Genomic DNA, 19471 nt, shown 5'->3' with positions numbered 1-19471 from the left:
GGAAGAAAGAGGGGAGGGAGAGAGAGAGAGAAAAAAAGGGGAGAGAGAGAGAGGAAGAGAGAGGGGAAGAGAGAGAAGAAGGAAGGGGAAGGAGAGGTAGAGGGTGAGAGAGAGAGAGAAAGAGAGAGAGAGAGAGAGAGGGGAGTGGGAGAAAGAGAGGAGGGAGAGGAGAGAGAGAGGGGGGAAGGAAGGGAGAGGGAAAGGAGAGAGAGAGAAGGGAGAGAGAAGGGAGAGAGAGAGAGAGAGAGAGAGAGAGAGAAAGGGGAGAGAGAGAGAGAGAGTGAAGGGAGAAAGAGAAAGAAAGAGTATGTAAAATTAATTTTGGAGTTTAAATAAAACCAGTTTTAATTTGGTTTAAAACTAAACTGAACCATAAAAATTGGTTTTTAATAAACTGGTTTTTCATAAAAATTATGGTTTCAGTTTAGTTTTTTATTTTAAAAAACTGGTTTATTTAAAACAGTTTCAGTTCAGTTTCAATTCAGTTCAGTGAAACCAGTTTTTTTGCACACCCCTAATTTAGATTATCAAAGGGTGTCGTAAGAGGTTTTTGCGATTTAATTGCAAACAAAAGATTGGGAGAGACAATGCCTTTTTGCTGAGGAAGCATTCTTGACCATATTGAAGATGGAATCTTGGCCAACCAAGAAAAGATGCTGACGATGGAAGAGGAACGCCGAGCAATGACAGTTATGACACTTCTCCCTCAGGCATAGCAGTCAACGGCGCTCCTCTCTTAGGCACAAATCATACGACAAAAAAGTTCAATGACCCAGGAAGAAGGAGTGGTTCCTCAGGAAGTGCTTCGACAGCACAACAATGTTCCTCTCTCCAGATGCAAATCAGCGACTCAGTTCCCTCCAAATTAACCGCAGCAGTAACATGGTAGAAGGAGTAAGTTTTGAATATTGATTAGGATTAGAGGTAGTAAGAAACAATTAGGAGAGAGTTGGTGTATATATAGTTATTATTTTGAATTTGAGGATTGTAATTAAGTTTATTTTCAGGTTGGATATGACAAAAAAATAAAACAGAGGTTGACGATGATGAAAAGGTAATTTAGAAATTTAATATTTTTTAATGGATCAATTTAAAATTTAATGATTGGATATTTTTATTAAACAATAAATTTTTTATAGATATAAATTAGTTTAGTTTTTCGTGGTCAATTTTATCAGTGTTTGAATTTTTTTATAATAAAAAATAATTATTTATTCTTTATTTATTGCACAACTTTATTTTCATGTGTGATGTTATTATGTCAACAAAAGTAAATTTTGAAAGTTGGAACACTCCATACCAAATAAAGTACGTACTTACCCAAGGTTTAAGCATTTTTTGGGAAACAAAGTTGGATAACTCGATATTAGAGGAAATGGATTATTTCTATTTTTTTAATACTTGAGAGAATAAAGTATAATCTCCTCTTTTTAATTTTATAAGTGAGACTAAAAATAAATAAATAAAAATAATAAAAAATAAGATTAAACACTAGACGCCATCTAATTTTTTTTTACTAAAAAAATTCACTCCTAATATTAGATAACCTCCCACTTAAGTTAATTAATTAAGAAAGGTGTTGTATTCTACTTATGGTTTATTAGTGAGCAATTATCCAAGGTAGACTAATAATACACTTGTTAAAGATAAACCTGAAAAATCCTAAAATAAAAAAGGGGCAATGATGCATAGTCTCATTTATTCTTGTTAAAATATATATATATATATATATATATATATATATATATATACTAATATCTTAAATTCTTAATTAGCCATTTTATATGGGAATGATTTTATAAGTTCCATCGTAATTCAATAATATATTAATATTATTGAAAAGCCGCGTAGTATTTGCTTTATTTTTATGAATATAATATTAATTTTTTTATTTAATAAATATTTTTATTAACATTCACAAAATTTATAAATATAGATAATTGTTTTTTTTTTTACTAAATACTTCCGTTCTAAATCACTATAATTATTAATAGGTCTTTAATTATAATTTTAATGCCTAGTAGAAAAACTAAATGAAACTTCCACTTAATGCACTAAGTATTTAAGGTCTCACTAAACATTAAAAATACAATTAAAAAATCTACTAGTGATTATAGTAACGTAAGAACTCTTAAACATTAAAACATACATAAAAATAACTAAAAATCTTTTAAAATATCTATCAAATAATCTATACGAATTTAACAAAAATAATATATATTATTCTTTAATTTTACACTCTTTATGCTCATCTCGTAAAGAAACGAGTCAATCTTTTTCTATTTTGTTTTAATAAATGGATTAAAAGTTTAAACAAAAGTTAGGTGAATAAATACAAGATAATATATTAGTTGGCACTCACACAAAGCTTATTCATATGACTTCTACCTCAAACATTTTTAGTAAGACGTTTTAATAAGATAAGATTGGTATTTTTTGATACTGTCATTATAGTTTGATTATATGTCATGATTCAGCTATATATGTTATAAATCGGTTATTTATATCTGTTATCAAAATAAATATCAAAATGCTAAAATATAATATTATTTTATATTTAAAATAAAATTATTTGGAGACATAATTATTATTTTTTGTTTCAGATATAAAAGAGAAGGTAAGAAAATTGTTTAGATTATTCTAATTTATAAAATCTATTATTTAATTACTGACTTAAGTATTGAAATATTTTTTGTAAATATTCACTCTTTTATTTTTTTATTATCGACGTATAACTCATTCCAACAAAAAATTTATAAATACTTATCAACAGATGAACTATACAACGATCAACCTTCACAAGAACATTTCTTATAAAGTAAAAAAAGTACAATTCCCTACAAGAATTAAAGAAAACAAAATTTTAGTGTTGAATTAAAATAAATCCAAACATTTTAATAATTTCTTCCAATATCATCATTAGATACCAATTTTGACTTCACACCTTATAATTTCTTGTCATTGCATATGCATGATTCATAACTTAAAATATATGATGAAATAACGTTTTAACAAATAAAGTTAACAACAAAAAATGATAAGATTTTTTATTAGAAGATAGTCTAATAATGATATTAAAATAGATATTAATTAGAAGATGATGTTATATTAATTTTTATTTTATATACAAATTTTAAAAATTGAATCTTGGATCTTTATAATTTTTTTTCTATCCCTCATCCTATAATATATATATATATATATATATATATATATATATATATATATATATATATATACACACACACACACGATGATTATGGTCCAATTTAAATAAACAACTTAATTAAAATAAAAAATTTAAATAATAAATACTTATATTAAAAGTAATTTATAAATAAGTTATTTTAGTTATAATTTTTTAATTCTAAAAATATTTATTTTAAAAAAAATAATAACAAATTTTTTATTAAAAAAATTATTTTTTTAATTTTTTTATAAGTATTTGAATAACATTTTAAAAATTATAATTTGGTTTAAAAATTATATCAAATATTAATACTATAATTTTTTATAAATTAAAAATAAAAAAATTACTTATGAATATATCTAAACTGGTTTTATATTACAGGGTTATAATATTTTAAAATATATTGTTAAAATTAAAATAATATTTTCTTATCATTAAATTTTTTTTTAAAATATTGCTTAACAGTAAAAAGATATATACATAATTATAATCTTTTTTTTCTTTTATATTATATTTGAGAGAGAGAGAGTATTACTTTTGGTGACTGAAGAGTGAGAGTAGGAGAGGTCACACTTCATACATGCCAACCTTATCAAATATAAAATTTTTTTGAAAAGATTGAGTCCGTTTTTATTAGTACGATTTGGATTTGGCGTGAAACAAAATAAAAACCGAGACTTCTTAAGACTACTCTGTGCTGCCAGTCAAGTTTGCTCTGACTCTGACTTACCAAGTTACCATATTTGGAACACCCATTACAACCCGATTTGCTTTCTCTTCTTGGCGCCTTTTACATTAACACACAGTAGACAACCAAGGCAAAAACTTCATAGCTTTGCCATTGCCTGTCTTCTGCCACCTACTCTCTCTTTTTTTCTTTTCTTTTTTTATTCTCTCCATTACTACGTTCCTTCCTCCCTAAGCTGTTCTTTTTATGCAAATAAAAAGAAAACGTTTTTTCCGCCGAAGGTGAAACGGAGCAGGAAGAAGGAAGAAAAATTAACGGAAAAAAAGGCTTCTTTTTCGTTCAGCCATGGTGATCGTTAATGGTGTTGCTAGCAGAACAAGGAGCAAGAAGAAAGAGAGGTCTTTGAATCCGTCACCGTGTGTTGGATCAGGATCCCGAACATTGTCTTCTTCGTCATCAAAGTCCAGCGAGAGAAAGAAGGGGAAAAGAAAGGCTGAAGTTGATGTTGAGGTTGTGGAATTTGACTATGAGGCTTTCCATGAAAGATGGATGATGGAACCTCGGCAACCTCTTGAGATGCCTCCACCAAGAGACGTGATTGAACTCAGCGATGATAGTGATGATAATGCAGCTGCTGAGGGGTTGCAGAAGCTTCATCGTGGGTATGTTAATGAAGAGAAGAAGGAAGAAGTTCAAGAGAGAAACGTGTTTCCTATTGATGGTGCTGGAACTTCTGCCAACGATCCTATAATCGTTGGTTTGAGTGATACTAGTAGTGATGAAGGCACTGATGACAGTAATGAGGGCCGTGGAAGAAGTTTTGACTGGGATTTTGGATTATCAAGTGAGTCAGAGGACACTGATAACAGTGATGATGAAGATTTCAGAGTGGAGGATGAGGGAGAAGGTGAAGGTTCAGCTTCAGCATCAGCTTCAGCATCAACTTCAGCTTCAAGCAGTGATGATAGTGGTTCAAGTTCTTTTGATGATGAGGATGAAGAGGAGGAAAAGGAGAAGAGGAGATGTAAGAGGAGGAAGAAGGAGAAGAAGAGAAAAGAGCCAACTTTTGAGTCTCATAGCAATAAAGTTTTGCGCTGCGACGAGGTGATTGTGGAAACTGAATGCTCTGGAATTTGCAAGAAGAATGGTGAGAATAAGAACAATTCATCGTCAACCGAGAATAATGTATTTGATCATCAGCCAGAGAATATGCTACCAAAGGATGCAGATTGTGCTAGTGCTCTCTTTGGAGAACGCAATACGGAGGGTTGTTCTTCAGAAAAGAATGAAGACAAGGAAAAGAATGTAGCCAAGAAACCGGTGGAGGTTTGTTCTTCAAAAAAGAATGAAGATAAGGAAGAGAATGTAGCTAAGAAACCAGTGGAGGGTTGTTCTTCAAAAAAGAATGAAGATAAGGAAGAGCATGTAGCTAAGAAACCAGTGGAGGGTTGTTCTTCAAAAAAGAATGAAAATAAGGAAAAGAATGTGGCTAAGAAACCAGTGGAGGGTTGTTCTTCAAAGAAGAACGAAGACAAAGGAAAGAAGGTGGTAAAGAAACCAATGCCGGCGGGGAATAGAGCACGGAAGAGAGTGGAAAGAACAGGAGAAAATGTTGGTGCTGATATTGAAGCCTCTTCCCAAAAGCGTTCGCGTCCATCCCCACCTGAGGAGGATGATTCAGAAAAGGATGAAAAGAAACCGGTAAAACAGAAGGGTCGTGAAAGTGTGTCTGATTTTGTGGCAAAGGACAAAGGGGACTCGCCGATGATCGATGAAGGAGTGCCAATGAATGATGAAAGAATGGAGAGTGCAGAGGAAGAGAGGGTGAACAAGAAGGAAGGAGAGGCTGAAGGGAAGCATAAGGCCGGGGCGGATTGCGAAAGTAGTTACAAAGAGAGGGAGCAACATAGAGTGACAACAAATCCATCTAGGCCAAAGGAGGCACCGTTGATTGAACTTCTTGCTGAATGCTTTTGGATTAAGCATAATCCAGATAATGTTCATAAGCAAGATACAATCTCAAAGGAACCAGCTCTCGATGTTCAGAGAAAATTTTTTTTTCAAAAGAAAGTGCCAATTGAAAAAACTGAATCTGAGAAGGAGAGGGATATGTTGTGGGAAGAAATGGATGCTTTGCTCAGACTAGGTGAAGTTGACTCCTTGGTAAGTCATCTTTCGTTTGCTGAAACACTAAATAAAATGTCTAACTTATAATAATATTGAATGTTGGATTTTGTACGTGTGTTTTTATGTGCAACAATAGTGGTAGGTGCATTGTATTATTTTCAATGATTGATTAATTTTCTGAAATTTTGGTGAGTTGTTAAATGTTCAAAGAGTTGATGTAACTAGTAACGAGTTATGTTAGGAGTAAGAGCTGGTGTGGCACTATTAGTTATGATAGTTAGTCTATATATCAATCATATACTGAGTGTAAGAAAACAATTAAGATCACATTGCTCACATTTTCATTCTTTCTGATTTTCTCATCTCATAGCCTTAGGCCTGATACTTTTACAAGTTGATGAAGGCCATTCACTAAATAGCTATTTACATTGTAATTAAAACATATTACAGTCATAAGCTTCTTTTGATCTTTGACGTTCTAAAAGATATATATCATAATTTATGTTATGAACTGCAGGTTGGCTGTGTTGAGAATGTCGAAACGCAACAGAACACAGAGGTTCCGGCAACCAATTGTAAGCACAAGTTTGTCCATGATGAAGAGACTGGAATATATTGCATACTCTGCCATTGGATGGTTATAGACATAAAAGGCATGCCGGTACCCTTTGTAAGTAGAATTCTTTCATTGATGAACTAGGAGATCAAGGTTGATGTGAACTATTATCTCTTGAACTATAACACTCACTTCATCCAATAATCAATGCTTAATTTTGTTAATTGATGCCTTGTGTTGATTTGAACTATGGGATGAGCTTGTTTGCATGTTTCTGTTGTACATAATACAGGTGAGTGAGTATCCAAGAGAAGGATCAAGAAAGAAGCTGCTATCTGATGGGCCTAATGGCTTATGCTTTGATGAGGCTCCATTTGGTGTCCGAGAAGGTGGTTACTGTAACAAAGAAGGCACAGTTTGGGACCTGATTCCAGCAGATACTAAGCAAAACCTGTATGCTCATCAGCTTGAAGGTTTTGAATTCCTTTGGAAAAACTTGGCAGGAACCATGGAGCTTCCTAAATTGAAGAGTTGTGACTCGAACAGCACGGGTGGATGCATCATTTCTCATGCTCCAGGGACTGGAAAGACGCGGCTGACCATCGTGTTCCTCCAGACATACTTGGAAGTGTTTCCAGATTGCCATCCCATGATTATTGCTCCTGCTAGCTTACTGCTAACTTGGGAAGATGAGTTTAGAAAGTGGGACAATGAGATTCCGTTCCATAATTTGAGCAATCAAGACACATCAGGAAAAGAGCACCAAGCTGCATGGAGCAAAGTTGGAGGGTCTGCTCCAAGCCAGGAAGATATCCGGATGGTGAAGCTGTATTCTTGGTTCAAAAAACCAAGTATTCTTGGAATCAGCTACAGTCTATTTCAGAGGCTTACCGGCTTGAAGCGTGATAAAAGCTTGAAGGAGAATGCTGCCAGAGGGGTCATGGGAAAAATCCTGCTTGAAGTTCCTGGATTGTTGGTATTGGATGAAGGTCACACGCCACGAAATCAGAGTAGTCAGATTTGGAAGGTTCTTTCTGAGATTCAAACTCACAAGAGAATCATCCTTTCCGGGACTCCTTTCCAGAACAATTTTCTGGAGCTTTACAATACAATCTGCGTGGTCAGACCGTCCTTTCCGGATACCATACCTCCTGAGCTTAAAAAGTTCTGCCAAAGAAGATTGATGCAAGAGAAGAAAGAATCTAAAGGTTTCAGTTGGGAGCCAGTTTCTTCAATCAGAACTGAGAATCTAAATGATGAGAACATCAAGCAGTTGAAGCAGCTGATGGATCCATTTGTGCATGTTCACAAAGGCAGTATTCTTCAGAAGAATCTTCCTGGCTTGAAAGATTGTGTGGTGACTTTGATGCCAGGTGATTTGCAGAAAAAACTTCTTGAGGGCATTGAAGGACATCCTAACACACTGCCTTTTGATAGCAAGTCGGCCTTGGTGTCCGTCCATCCATCCCTTTTCCTTTGCTGCACTCTTTCACCTAAGGAAAGAGCTCTTGTTGAGATGGAACATTTGAAAGACCTCAAACTGAATCCGAATGTTGGCGTCAAAACAAGATTTTTGGTGGAGTTTGTAAGGATCTGTGATGCAATGAATGAGAAAGTGCTTGTGTTCAGCCAGTTCCTTGATCCTTTGACTTTAATCATGGAGCAATTAAAGTCAATTTTCAATTGGACTGAGAAAAAAGAAGTTTTCTACATGAGTGGAAAGCTGGATAAGAACCAAAGGCAGTTACTCATTCATTCCTTCAATGATCCAAACAGCCAAGCAAAAATCTTGCTTGCATCCACTAAAGCTTGCTGTGAAGGAATCAGTCTGGTTGGTGCTTCCAGGGTGGTGCTGCTAGATGTGGTTTGGAACCCCTCGGTCGAAAGGCAAGCTATCAGCCGTGCTTATAGGCTGGGGCAAAAGAAGGTGGTCTACACTTATCATCTCATAACACATGGGACCACCGAGTACACAAAATACTGCCATCAGGCCAAGAAGGACCGGTTGTCTGAACTAGTCTTTTCAGCAAAGAACACTGAACAGGATGAGCCCAAGAGTTCCGCCGTGGAATTCGAGGATGAAATTCTCGATAACATGGTGCGCCATGGGAAACTGAGGGACTTGTTTGGTGACTGTGTGGTGCAGCCAAAGGACTGTGATTTGATTGATAATTTGGATCCTAAAATTTCCTGAAACTCAAGCTTAAGGTGGGAGTGGCTTCTTTGATAATGTTTATGTTGCTTTGCTGATTTTGTGCTTATCTTATACGTGTTTTATTATGGCTATTTTTCCATTATCTAATTCTTATACTCGAAATTGCAGTTGAGAGTTTCCAGTACTGAAGAGTGCAGCCATTGTGAACAAGTTGTCACGGAGGAATAGGAACAGCCGAGCAGCAATCCAAGATCAAGTGACCAAATGGAAGTTGGATACAGAACCTGATTTTGAGTACAGTAATTTCAGTTGTCTATAATACTTGCTAACTTAACTATATCATTTGTGTATAGCAGTGTTAACTCCTAAAGGTGTAATTCAAAAGGGGACTTGTCTTGTTACTTGGGTGGAGGAAGTCAATTTGTAAATTTATTTACTTTCCTATCGCCTAATCAGTTTGAAAAAAAAATATTCTGATCCAGGTATGCTCTTCAAAGAGTTTTCTGTTTTAGTATGAATGCAACTTCAAACATTAGGAATCCCAAAACCTTACTGCATTTCTCAGTTCTGCAGTCTTATAGATTATTCAGCTACAATCTTTGATAAGTTCTATATTTATACCATATGTTCAAGTCTTTTGTTTATTGCATATAATTTCATCACAGTATGTTCGTGCGCAATGCTTGGTGCCGTCAGTTACTAGTTGTTGCAAAATTTCTGTGCAGGATTGTGTTTTGAGATGATTTATAGTTATGTTTGGATGTGTTAGTTTCTGTCATTGTTTTGAGATGATTCTTGATACACTGCTGGTTGCTCTTCATTGTTCATATGGGTACAATGGATTGATATTAGGTGCAAAAGAAGGAGTTTATGAATTTAAAAAAGAAATTAGCAGCAGGTTCCCTATGCAGGTGTGAGACTACAGCAGATTCTTAGTGCAGGGAGGTAACTATGGATTAATCTTAAAGTGTGACTGTCAGAGTCATTGGTCTTGGTTTACTTTTGCAACTGAGGATGAAGGGGGAAACCATATTGTCCTACTTCTTGAGCTATTTCCTTCTTATTCTTTTTCTTTTGTTTTGACTTTATGTAAGTTGTGATTTTGCTGGTTTGCTGTGCTTAATCCACCTTCACTACCATTGTTGGGTGAAAGTGAAGTTTGAAACTTATTATTGAAGAGACAGTGATGCATTTTACATAAAGCAGGAACTGGTTACTCATCTCAGCAAAAAAGGAAGAGGACTTTAATTTGTCCTCGATAGTTCTGCTTTACTGTGTTTCAAGTTAAGAACAAAAGGCAACCAACCAAGTCCATCAAATTACCACCATTTTTGCTGCCTGAATTAGCATTTGACAAGAATGAACTGAACAACAGCATTTTTGCATTATTATTTTTCTGGCTCAAGCATTCTCTTTTCTTCGTAAATAGAATGTAGAAGCTAACCATGTCGTTTGGGAGAATGTAAATTCTTTCATCAAATGAAAAACATTCCTTTATATATGCTGTGATAATTATTTATGGCGCAAAAGTAAAACTTTACTCTCACCTACATGATAAACAAGAATGGAAAATAAATTATCAGTGTTTTGTCAAACCAATTTTATCATTATTTCTGACAAGATTTGAGTTTTGAGCTCATCAACGTTACAACGAAATGATAACAAAAATTACATGCCATGGCCAAATTGATTGAAAGTTCAAAGGCGGCGAACAAACAAGCTTTCATTGTATCTCCAATGTGAATGTAACAATAAAGATATCAAAGATGCCAAGGTACATAAGCACTTAAGATTCAGCTCTTGTTGCTACGCTCAATCAATTCTGTGGTGCTTAATTGCTTAGTGGAGCCTGTAATGAAGCTTTTGCTGGTTTTTGAGTATGGAGGTGCGGCGTAGATGGTGCCTAACATATTTTACAAAGATTTACAGGCTTTATGAAGACTTCAACTTCCTCTATTTTAGCTGCGAGTTTCTTCACGAATTTGGTGTTATGCTTTGAGTGGTACATTTCACTTCTCTTGGTTGTTCCATTGTATCTTTTATCTTCGCCATCTGCAGGCTAAGCAGCTCATGCACTTTTTTCTTCAGCTACACAGTAAAAGCAATGAATCTTAGTAGTTAATTTAGTGCCAATTTCTATTCAAGAAGATCTACACTTAACCCTACCCATTTTCATCGACAAAAATGTTACTTGCTAGACACTGCCGTGGCTTTATTCTTATATAACCCGAACCATGAAAGATTCTAGCTGAAATATGAAATCTTGAAACAGATTTGCCTGACCTCATTTAGTCCTTGTTGTGTTTTGACAGATACATGAATAGCTCCATCAGGACCTGATTTCCGGTACTTCTCCAGCTCAAATTCTGTGGGAGATGGCTTTTCTGTTGCATAGACCACAGGTGATGACTTCAACAGATCAAATTTGGATACAACATCAAGCCACAAATGTCCACTAAACCTTTCTTTGATCTCTTTGTATATTGAAAACTGCATAACCAACCATCATCAACTGATGCTTTGTCAATATACATGGGAGTGAGAGTTACAAACATATGTAACATGTTTGATGCATAAAATATACATGCATGCCTTGAGGAACGTTGCTTTGATGTAAATAAATTTGACATGCTACAGAAATAGGATAGGACATAGGATACGTATTAATGTCAATTTGTTCGTGATTCTATAAATTTAAGGCACTTGATTATGTACACACACTGATTGGAGTCTTGGGGATACTCCTGAATAAATTTACACTCCGATTAGTCCCATTTTAAGTTTCTTCAACTCTTTTTTCCTCAAACACCCAAATTCTACAATAAGACAAGAAGCAAGCCGTCTCCAACAAGGTGGAGTCGGGATCAAATAACATCATAGTGTTCTGTCTGGAATCACATTCATATTTAAACTATTAATATTTAATCTTTTAATAATATCTCCTGTGATTTTCTTAGGTCTCTTGTACCTCTAGCTACAGGATGACTGCCCAAGCCCAACAATATAAATTTAGTCCTCTTTCTAGTCTATTCAATTGCACAAAAGTCTCATATCCTTTATTATTAATTTACAAATTTTGCATTAAAAAAGAACCCCCAAATATTGAATTAACCAGGACAGTCTAAACCAGTTTTGATTGCATTAGGTTGGTTTAGTTTTTTTAATTAAAAAAACCAATCTAATCCTGAGAAAATAATTCTAATTGGCTGAATCAGTTTAGTTGTTACATCAAAATTGATCCAAACCAACTCATAAACATCATTAATAAAAAGCATGACTGGAATAAAGTAGCGCTTAACAGACAGACAAAAAAATCTCAAGGATGAACATCAATTGGTCAATCGCAATATCTTTATCATGTAATTGTAGCTTATCATATATCAATATAGACCAAAAAGAGCCACAATGGCCAATACTTCAAATACAATGGAAAATCTAAGGTAAAACTTTGAATTGTACATCCGAAACAAATATTCAAAGGATCATGAATACAGAAGCAATAAACATCTTAAAAACAAAATAAAAGGCCTTCACATACATCTAATTTAAAAGGAACCTGATGAGCTACATACAAAGTACATGTTTCAATAATATTTATAGCCAGTAATTGAAAATTGAGTTTAAGCCTTAATTTAGTTATTTTATCAACTCAATTGTCATAAAAAGCACACCTGATCAGATGGTGAAGTGCCACACTCCCCAGAAAGGTCATGAACATATAAAACTGCTGTTGGAAGATGTGAAAGGACAGCAAGAGTCAACTTCTCTAAATTATTCCTGTCCTCTAAAAACCAGGAAAATAAAAGCATATAAATCATTAATTGAAGGACATAAATCATTTAAAACCACATTAAAACAAGGAGAATCAACGGCAATTTATAAGAAACAATGAGAAATCAACTAATTATTACAGTACTGGATGCCAATGCCTTTGTATACCAGATAAGGAAACACCAAGAAACATACATACATTTCAGGATTTTTTTAATTAAAAAAGATTATACAATAACAAAGATCTTTGCACCTTTATGGGAGACAATCTCTAACCATAATCAGGTGAAAATGATTATAGGGAAAACCCGAAAACTTTTGAACATACCAAGCCTGAAGAATTAAGGTAGAATGTCCAGGACACACCAGAAACAAAAGCAGCAAAATGCACACCATACTCCTAAACAATGATCTGCAGAGATGCAGAGCAGAGAAGGCATTGAAAATCATGAAACCTACCAAACTAAAGAGGACTAACTAGAATTTGAAATTAGATAGTGATGGGGAGGGGTTGGCAAGCAGGCTGGCCCACCCTGCCCCCCTATCCCGCCCGACATAAAAATATGGGCCAAATATGCCAATCCATTCCTTTTTTGGCGAACTAGCAAGTAGCCTACCAAAAATTATTTTTTAAAAATAATATTAAAAAAAAAACAGTTTTGTAAAGATATAAGCACTAATATTTCTTTTTAAAATGAAAATATTTTGAAAAAATGTTTTATTATTATATAATAAATTAGCAATATATCAAAAAATGTTTCATTGTTTCATTAATTTTTTTTTTAAGTTTTAATTTTATAACTTTTGTAGCACAAAAAGGTCACAAAAGTGGTGGCTGGCCGCCCTACCTTACCAAAGCCAGCGGATTAGGTAGTGTGGTTTAGGTGAGCTGTCTTTCGGGCTCAAATTCCATCCCCGACCTGCCTTTTATGACAAGTTGGCATGGCAGGGTACCTTCAGGCATTATTCTCCACCTTTATTTCTGTTCTTTCTCTGACTCACACTCTCTCAATGTGGTATCTTAATTGTTTCATTTTGCTCGACTACAATCCAGTCAATACATTTTAATTGGAGTGAGGTTTTATATGATGGCAGCTTTCTCTTTTTCTTTTATAAGCCATGAGCAGCCTGGTTTCCTGTCTCTACCCAATGGAGACAAAAATGATCTACAGTTGCAGGAGAACTTGCCATATCCAGTTGTACTCATATCCTTAACTTTTACAAAATAATCTATCCTCTTTCCGTACTTGTTCATTCTAGATACTTGTACCGGCGTCCTAGTATCATAAATTCTTTTGGAAGTCTAGCAGATAACATTTAGAAAATAAGATAAAATTATACTACTTAGAAATTGGCAAAAATAAAGGAAATGTTAATTACCATCTTGTCTCTTCAGCAGGCCTGGAGTATCTGTTACCTACAGTCATCATTGCAAATACATGTGGTTGAAATAGAAAAACGCAAAATGGCAAATAAAAACTCGAATAAAATGCTAACCTGAAACTTCTGGTAGTTTAGAACAATATGACCCATAAGAATAACTCTTGTTGTAAACGGATAATTACAAATCTGGAATATTAGGTAGAAAAGAAAGGGAAGAGGAGGGAAAAATATTACATGGCTGATCATATGTTTAAATCTTCAGAATTACTTTTGCAGAAGCTGTAGTAAAATATTTATTTTCCTTTTAATAGTAAAAGAATTTAATTGAGAGCTCATAGAAAATATAAAAGACATTCTTGAAGGCAGATAGTTTATTTATTGATTCTACTAACAATGAATAGATATAAATTATACAGCCATCATCTGCCCTAACCAAATAAGCTTTTTGAGAGTGTTAACTCATGATAGACATGATAGGAAGATCAATAATTCAATTCAAGCTCAAGCTTTTCAAAAACTCAAACTGTATAGTACATAATCAGGATTTGAACAAAGAACTTTTAAAAGATTCAGATGCATACCTCAGGCTTGCCAGTAGAAAGTACATGAACCAAACTAGATTTGCCAACATTAGGAGCTCCAACAAGGCATAGTGTTGGTGTTTCCAAATTAATTACAGGCATTGCCCTCAAAGTCTGTAACATTAATCAGCAATCAGGTAGACAATATGATATGGATTAAGATCAGATGGAAAATTATTGAAAAACCAAAGAAGGAAAGAAGATTCCCAAGATGCAGATGGAAAACCTTAGAACTCAGGTGCATATATGCATATACGATTAAAATCAGATGGATATCGTATATGCATATAAAAATCAGATAATATCGCTGCACACAGTTTACTAAGACACTATTCATGTAGCTAACCTCTATGGAAAAATGCATGGTGAATAGTTTCAGGATTCTGAATGATATTTGGATATTACAATCAATTCTGATGTTTAAAGACTACATAAACATAAGATAATGTGAGGGGCTTTAATATCAAAGTGTAACTACTGTGACAGAGTAATAACTTCTTAACTGCCTATAACATCCTCTCACAGCCACCGACTCAGATATGAGCAGCAGCTCATTAATACTACAGCTCTAGAGAGTAATTAATTACTAGAATAGAACTCATACTAAAACCCAACATATGCAGTAAGGCTGTCAATGCTTTATAGAATAGAACTATATCTGTGAATGCTGAAATGCAGAATACCTTGGCTATGCCTAACAAATCATCGACAACTTTCCGTTCACTAGCAAAGATCTCTTCAATTTTCTTAAGACCCTGTATCACACCATCGGATTAAAGAAACCTTCAGAAAAACTAAGAAAACAGATTTCCATGTGGGGTTTGCAACTTACCCCATTCAATCGTTCCTCTGCTTCTCTCTTTGATGAAGACTGTTGGAAGATGAAGTAATGTCAACCATTTTAGGAAAGGAAATTATAGCATGTGGTATATACAAACAACAAAATAATATGATGTTTATATGAAGCAATATATCGGAACTCTCCATCTGATAGATCTTGTAGCTGTCAATCTTGGACGGCAACACACAACAGTCAATTCCAAAACCACTATATTGGCAAACAAGAAAGCGGGATAGCTGCTACATCAGAGAGACTGTAGAGAGGGCGTAAATAATTTGTAAAACACAGAAGTTTTCAAACAGAAAACCTACTCAAAACTTGAGATATATTCATCAGTAATATTTGAAGCAACAGCATCACAGGCACAGCCATCATTAATAAGACATGGATCACAATAAAATGTTGATAATAGTGATGATGGAATGGTTCTGGAGGCTAGAGAAGCAGAAAAACATAACTAGGACCGTAAAAATCTCATTAAAACATAACTAGAATGGTGAGCATGGAATCCTATAGAGCATAACAGAATGGTGAACTGGTGGAGAGAGAATAGAGAACGGGATTATATGTAAGGGGTGGAGAGGTTAGGAGAGGAAGGCATATATTGGATTAGAATGTGGGAGAGACTGAGCTGTTACTCAAAACCCATTTTACTGATTGCCAATTGATCACCTCTGTTTTATATAATCAATATCTAGTCATTTTCTTCTCCAATCACTACAATCTACAATATAACTAGGTAACCATCAATGGATTTGGCTTGAAAAGCTTGACAAATCTTGAAAGAGAAAGAAAAATTACAACAACCTTTGCAAGGACAAATAGCTTCCAAACATCATAGCCTATATGAGGACAGAATGTGACATCTTAGCTCAGACTTGGGTAAGATAGTGCATAGGTTGGCCTGTTTCATGAGCATGAAAAGCTGCTATTGACCCAAAAAAATTGGTCTGCTGGTTCAATAAGTGAGTTTACGAGATGGCAAACCAGAAACTTCATTGGTTTGAATGAGCAAAAATAGAACTTTTTACAGTTTAAGTGAGCAAACAGAGAACTTCACCCTATAAAATCAGAGACTGAATTTTACTAGAAACCAAGGGTTGCCAAATCGGGTGTTTTGTTCCCAATTTCATAAATTAACAGGTTTGGTATTTTCATATGAAAGTAACTGAGGCCAATGCTTTCTACTTTAAGAATAAAAGATTACACCTGACAACATGCTTGTTGAAGTCCAGAGTTATCTCTTATAAGTTTACAATCTTACCATGCAAATTAATACTTTCATGACAAACAGCAGCATTCGCAACCAAGAAATATGTCAAACAATTATGTAAATGATTAGATACCTTTGCACAAAGTGAAGCATGTTCCTTTCCAACAGAGACTACCCTCTTCCTTAATGTATCTACTTTTCCTAGTACCTGTTAAATAATTGTAAATCTACAGTAGAAAAATTGTGTCTAACATATAACAGATTTATCTCAATATAACATATAGTACTGTACCCTTAATAATTATGGGAACATGCAAATGGAAGTCTAAAAGAACACGTGTCCAGTGCTGCAATGCAACTCTTTAAACATACCTTTTCATAGTATCCATCTCCAAGTGTCAACTCAATAAGAGACCTTTCATAAGGATGAAGATATGCTTTATCAGGAAAGCTCTCCACATATGTCCTCAAAGGAACAGCAAGTTCCTAGCAAGAACTATAGCATTAACTTTATCTCTATTCACTTTATGATTTATAAGACATATTGCAAAAAAGCCTAAAATAGGCATTATATAGCTCTAGGCATTGAATATGTGGAAGTTAATAACATACTTTCATTAATGCATCAAGTTGCTTAGCACCCTTGTTTTTCTCTCTTTTTGCAATATTTGCAATTCCTACAGTTTATGCAAACCAAAATTTAATGTTGATAAAAGAGATTAACATGTAACTAAATTAAGTACAAATTGAGGTCAAGAACCTTTCGTTGGAGAAATCTTCTTCGCCTTTCTTAGGGCTGACCCAAGAATGTCAATAGATGGCATCACTATTGGCAACTTTTGAAAAGCTCCAATAGATTCAATTTTTTTAGATTGTTTCTCCTACAGTTTGAATAATTATATTTAACATAAGCAAATATTTCCATGCTACCAAAACAACACTCATAAGAAAGAATAACCAAGTTGGATATTTAGATAAAAACAAAAGAAACAAAGATTATGCCAAGGTTAAAGAAAATACTAATGACAACATGCTGGTTTTCAATAGGAGAATATCCATTGATAAAAGAAGAATATAACCCAAAAAAAAAATTTAGAAGAAAGGATCCTCATTACAAAAATAAGACCAGACAAAAGAAGACTCAACAAGGAAACCCCTCTAAAATTGCCATGCTCTTTGGACCAAATAGAAGCCAAATGCATAAATCCTTCCGACTGAAACTTGCCCAAACATCTGCTCTAAAAAGATGTTGAATATAAAGGAGATGATCGAGTTACATAAGTTCACCATAAAATAACTCTGATACTTGCATTAAATAACTTTTTACTGATTTGTTTACTCACAAAATCCATCACTGAATTGGAAGTTCTAATCATATAAAATTTTATACAACCATTAAGTCTTTTCCAACCATTTAATTCACAAAATTTTATAAACTTTTTACTGATTTGTTTACTCACAAAATCCATCACTGAATTGGAAGTTCTAATCATATAAAATTTTATACAACCACTAAGTCTTTTCCAACCATTTTAATAGATAATCCACTACATCAATTTAATGATGTAACAATATCATATGCCATAAATATCTGATCCGCAAACTTCACATTCCAAATGACTATTGCCTAGTGCTAGAGCGATGTGGAGGTGTTAAGTCTACTAGGCTATTGGCCAATATTACCCTTTATTAATAGCTTCACTAATCCTCCTCCTTGAGCTAACTTTTGTATTTAGAAAAAACCAATCATGATAAACTTTCATGATATTTGCCGGACACGTGACAGTTATGGGAGTAACACATACCATCATACTCTTTTCTTTTGTCTGCTGTACAGTGGGATTGTAGCTTCCATTAGCAATTTCATATGAATTAGTTTGCATGCTCTTACAGAAGTAGAAGATGGGATGCTTTGTTGCATTGGGTGCACCTGCATTAATACCCAACTATAATCAACTACAAAGGAAACTGAAACTTCATTTGAATGGGAAAATGTAAATGAAAAGCTACCGATGGAAGGAATATCAAAGTCAACAGCCAACAATTGCAGCTAATCAGATAACAGTACAGCCGTGTGCCAAGTAAGAAAATTGATTATTGGAAAGCGATTTTTGTGGTCACACTTAATAAGAGTTGAGAAATGAGGGAAGTGGATAGAACCTTTGTAAGTAGTGAGGAGTGAATTGGCGCAAGGAATGTGGCCCCTCAGGAACAGAGAGGAAGGGGCTTTCATCTCTCTTCTTATAGTTTAATCTTTATAGCGTTACTCGATGCTTAGGTGGCCAAAGAGACTTGAACACAACGATGAACGATGAATTACTGCTGTAGATAAATACGCTAATAACTAACTGCTAGGGCATCGTAATAACATAAAGCATTAACAAACTTAGTGAGCATGTCATGGCAAGTTTCAGAGAGCATATCAGAAAACACGAGCAAAGAGCGAAAACATAGAAGATTTGCACAACTTGTCACTTGGGAGAAGTCGCACACAAATAAAGGGATGGTGGTGCACAGTGGCAGTGGCGCACTGACGAGCGGGCGAAGACGCACTAGGTCGGGCGGCGAGCGGTGGCGACGGCGCACTGCTCCAAGGACCTCAGCTGTTGTCACTGCTCAATTACAGTTTACACTAATGAGTTGAAAGGAGAGCAAGAGCGACATGGTTAGATAAAGGCAAGGATACATTTGGAATATTACAATTTGGACAAGGATGATTTTGAAATTTCACGCTTTAACAGCAAATTTTATAAGAATTGAAAAAACTTTTTGAACACTTAGTGCTTAAACCTAGGGCTGTAATCAAATATTTAAGTTAGGTGATAAAATAGTTATTAATAGATTAGAAAATAAAAAAATTAATTCTTAATTAGTTATAAAAATAAAAATTGATTTTAAAAAAATAACTCAATTACAAAAAAAAAAACAGATAATCAATTTGAAATAAGACTATAAGAGTTGCATAA

General features: G+C 34.3%; 2 protein-coding genes across 5 annotated transcripts; one reads left to right on the top strand and one right to left on the bottom strand.

Moving 5' to 3' along the window:
- The first annotated feature begins 4223 nt into the window (after nt 1–4223).
- Nucleotides 4224–9193, top strand: LOC130934677 (SNF2 domain-containing protein CLASSY 4-like). Its single transcript, XM_057864222.1, has 4 exons — nt 4224–6041; nt 6523–6666; nt 6854–8769; nt 8885–9193. The coding sequence occupies exons 1-3, from the start codon at nt 4224–4226 to the stop codon at nt 8753–8755; spliced, it is 3864 nt and encodes a 1287-aa protein (XP_057720205.1). The 3' UTR covers nt 8756–8769; nt 8885–9193.
- A 1108-nt stretch (nt 9194–10301) lies between these two features.
- On the bottom strand, nt 10302–19204 carry LOC130932522 (nucleolar GTP-binding protein 1). Of its 4 annotated transcripts, none has more exons than XM_057861853.1 (15): nt 18997–19204; nt 18666–18827; nt 18311–18435; nt 17266–17386; nt 17118–17182; nt 16878–16991; nt 16639–16713; nt 15284–15322; nt 15135–15206; nt 14452–14565; nt 13985–14056; nt 13868–13904; nt 12388–12500; nt 11000–11206; nt 10302–10804 (listed from the first exon to the last, which is right to left on the bottom strand). In XM_057861853.1, exons 2-15 carry the CDS (start codon nt 18736–18738, stop codon nt 10691–10693), a joined length of 1341 nt encoding a protein of 446 aa, XP_057717836.1. In that variant the 5' UTR covers nt 18739–18827; nt 18997–19204; the 3' UTR covers nt 10302–10690. The 4 variants fall into 4 exon arrangements, with proteins under 4 accessions (XP_057717836.1, XP_057717834.1, XP_057717835.1 ...); XM_057861851.1 differs by having other exon boundaries at nt 18666–18824; nt 18997–19186; XM_057861852.1 differs by having other exon boundaries at nt 18974–19131.
- Between the last annotated feature and the right edge of the window lie 267 nt (nt 19205–19471).

This window comes from Arachis stenosperma, chromosome 6, assembly GCF_014773155.1.
Source record: "Arachis stenosperma cultivar V10309 chromosome 6, arast.V10309.gnm1.PFL2, whole genome shotgun sequence".
NCBI lineage: Eukaryota > Viridiplantae > Streptophyta > Magnoliopsida > Fabales > Fabaceae > Arachis > Arachis stenosperma.
Note: the sequence above shows the minus strand (reverse complement) of the source record. Positions and strands in the feature narration are given on the sequence as shown.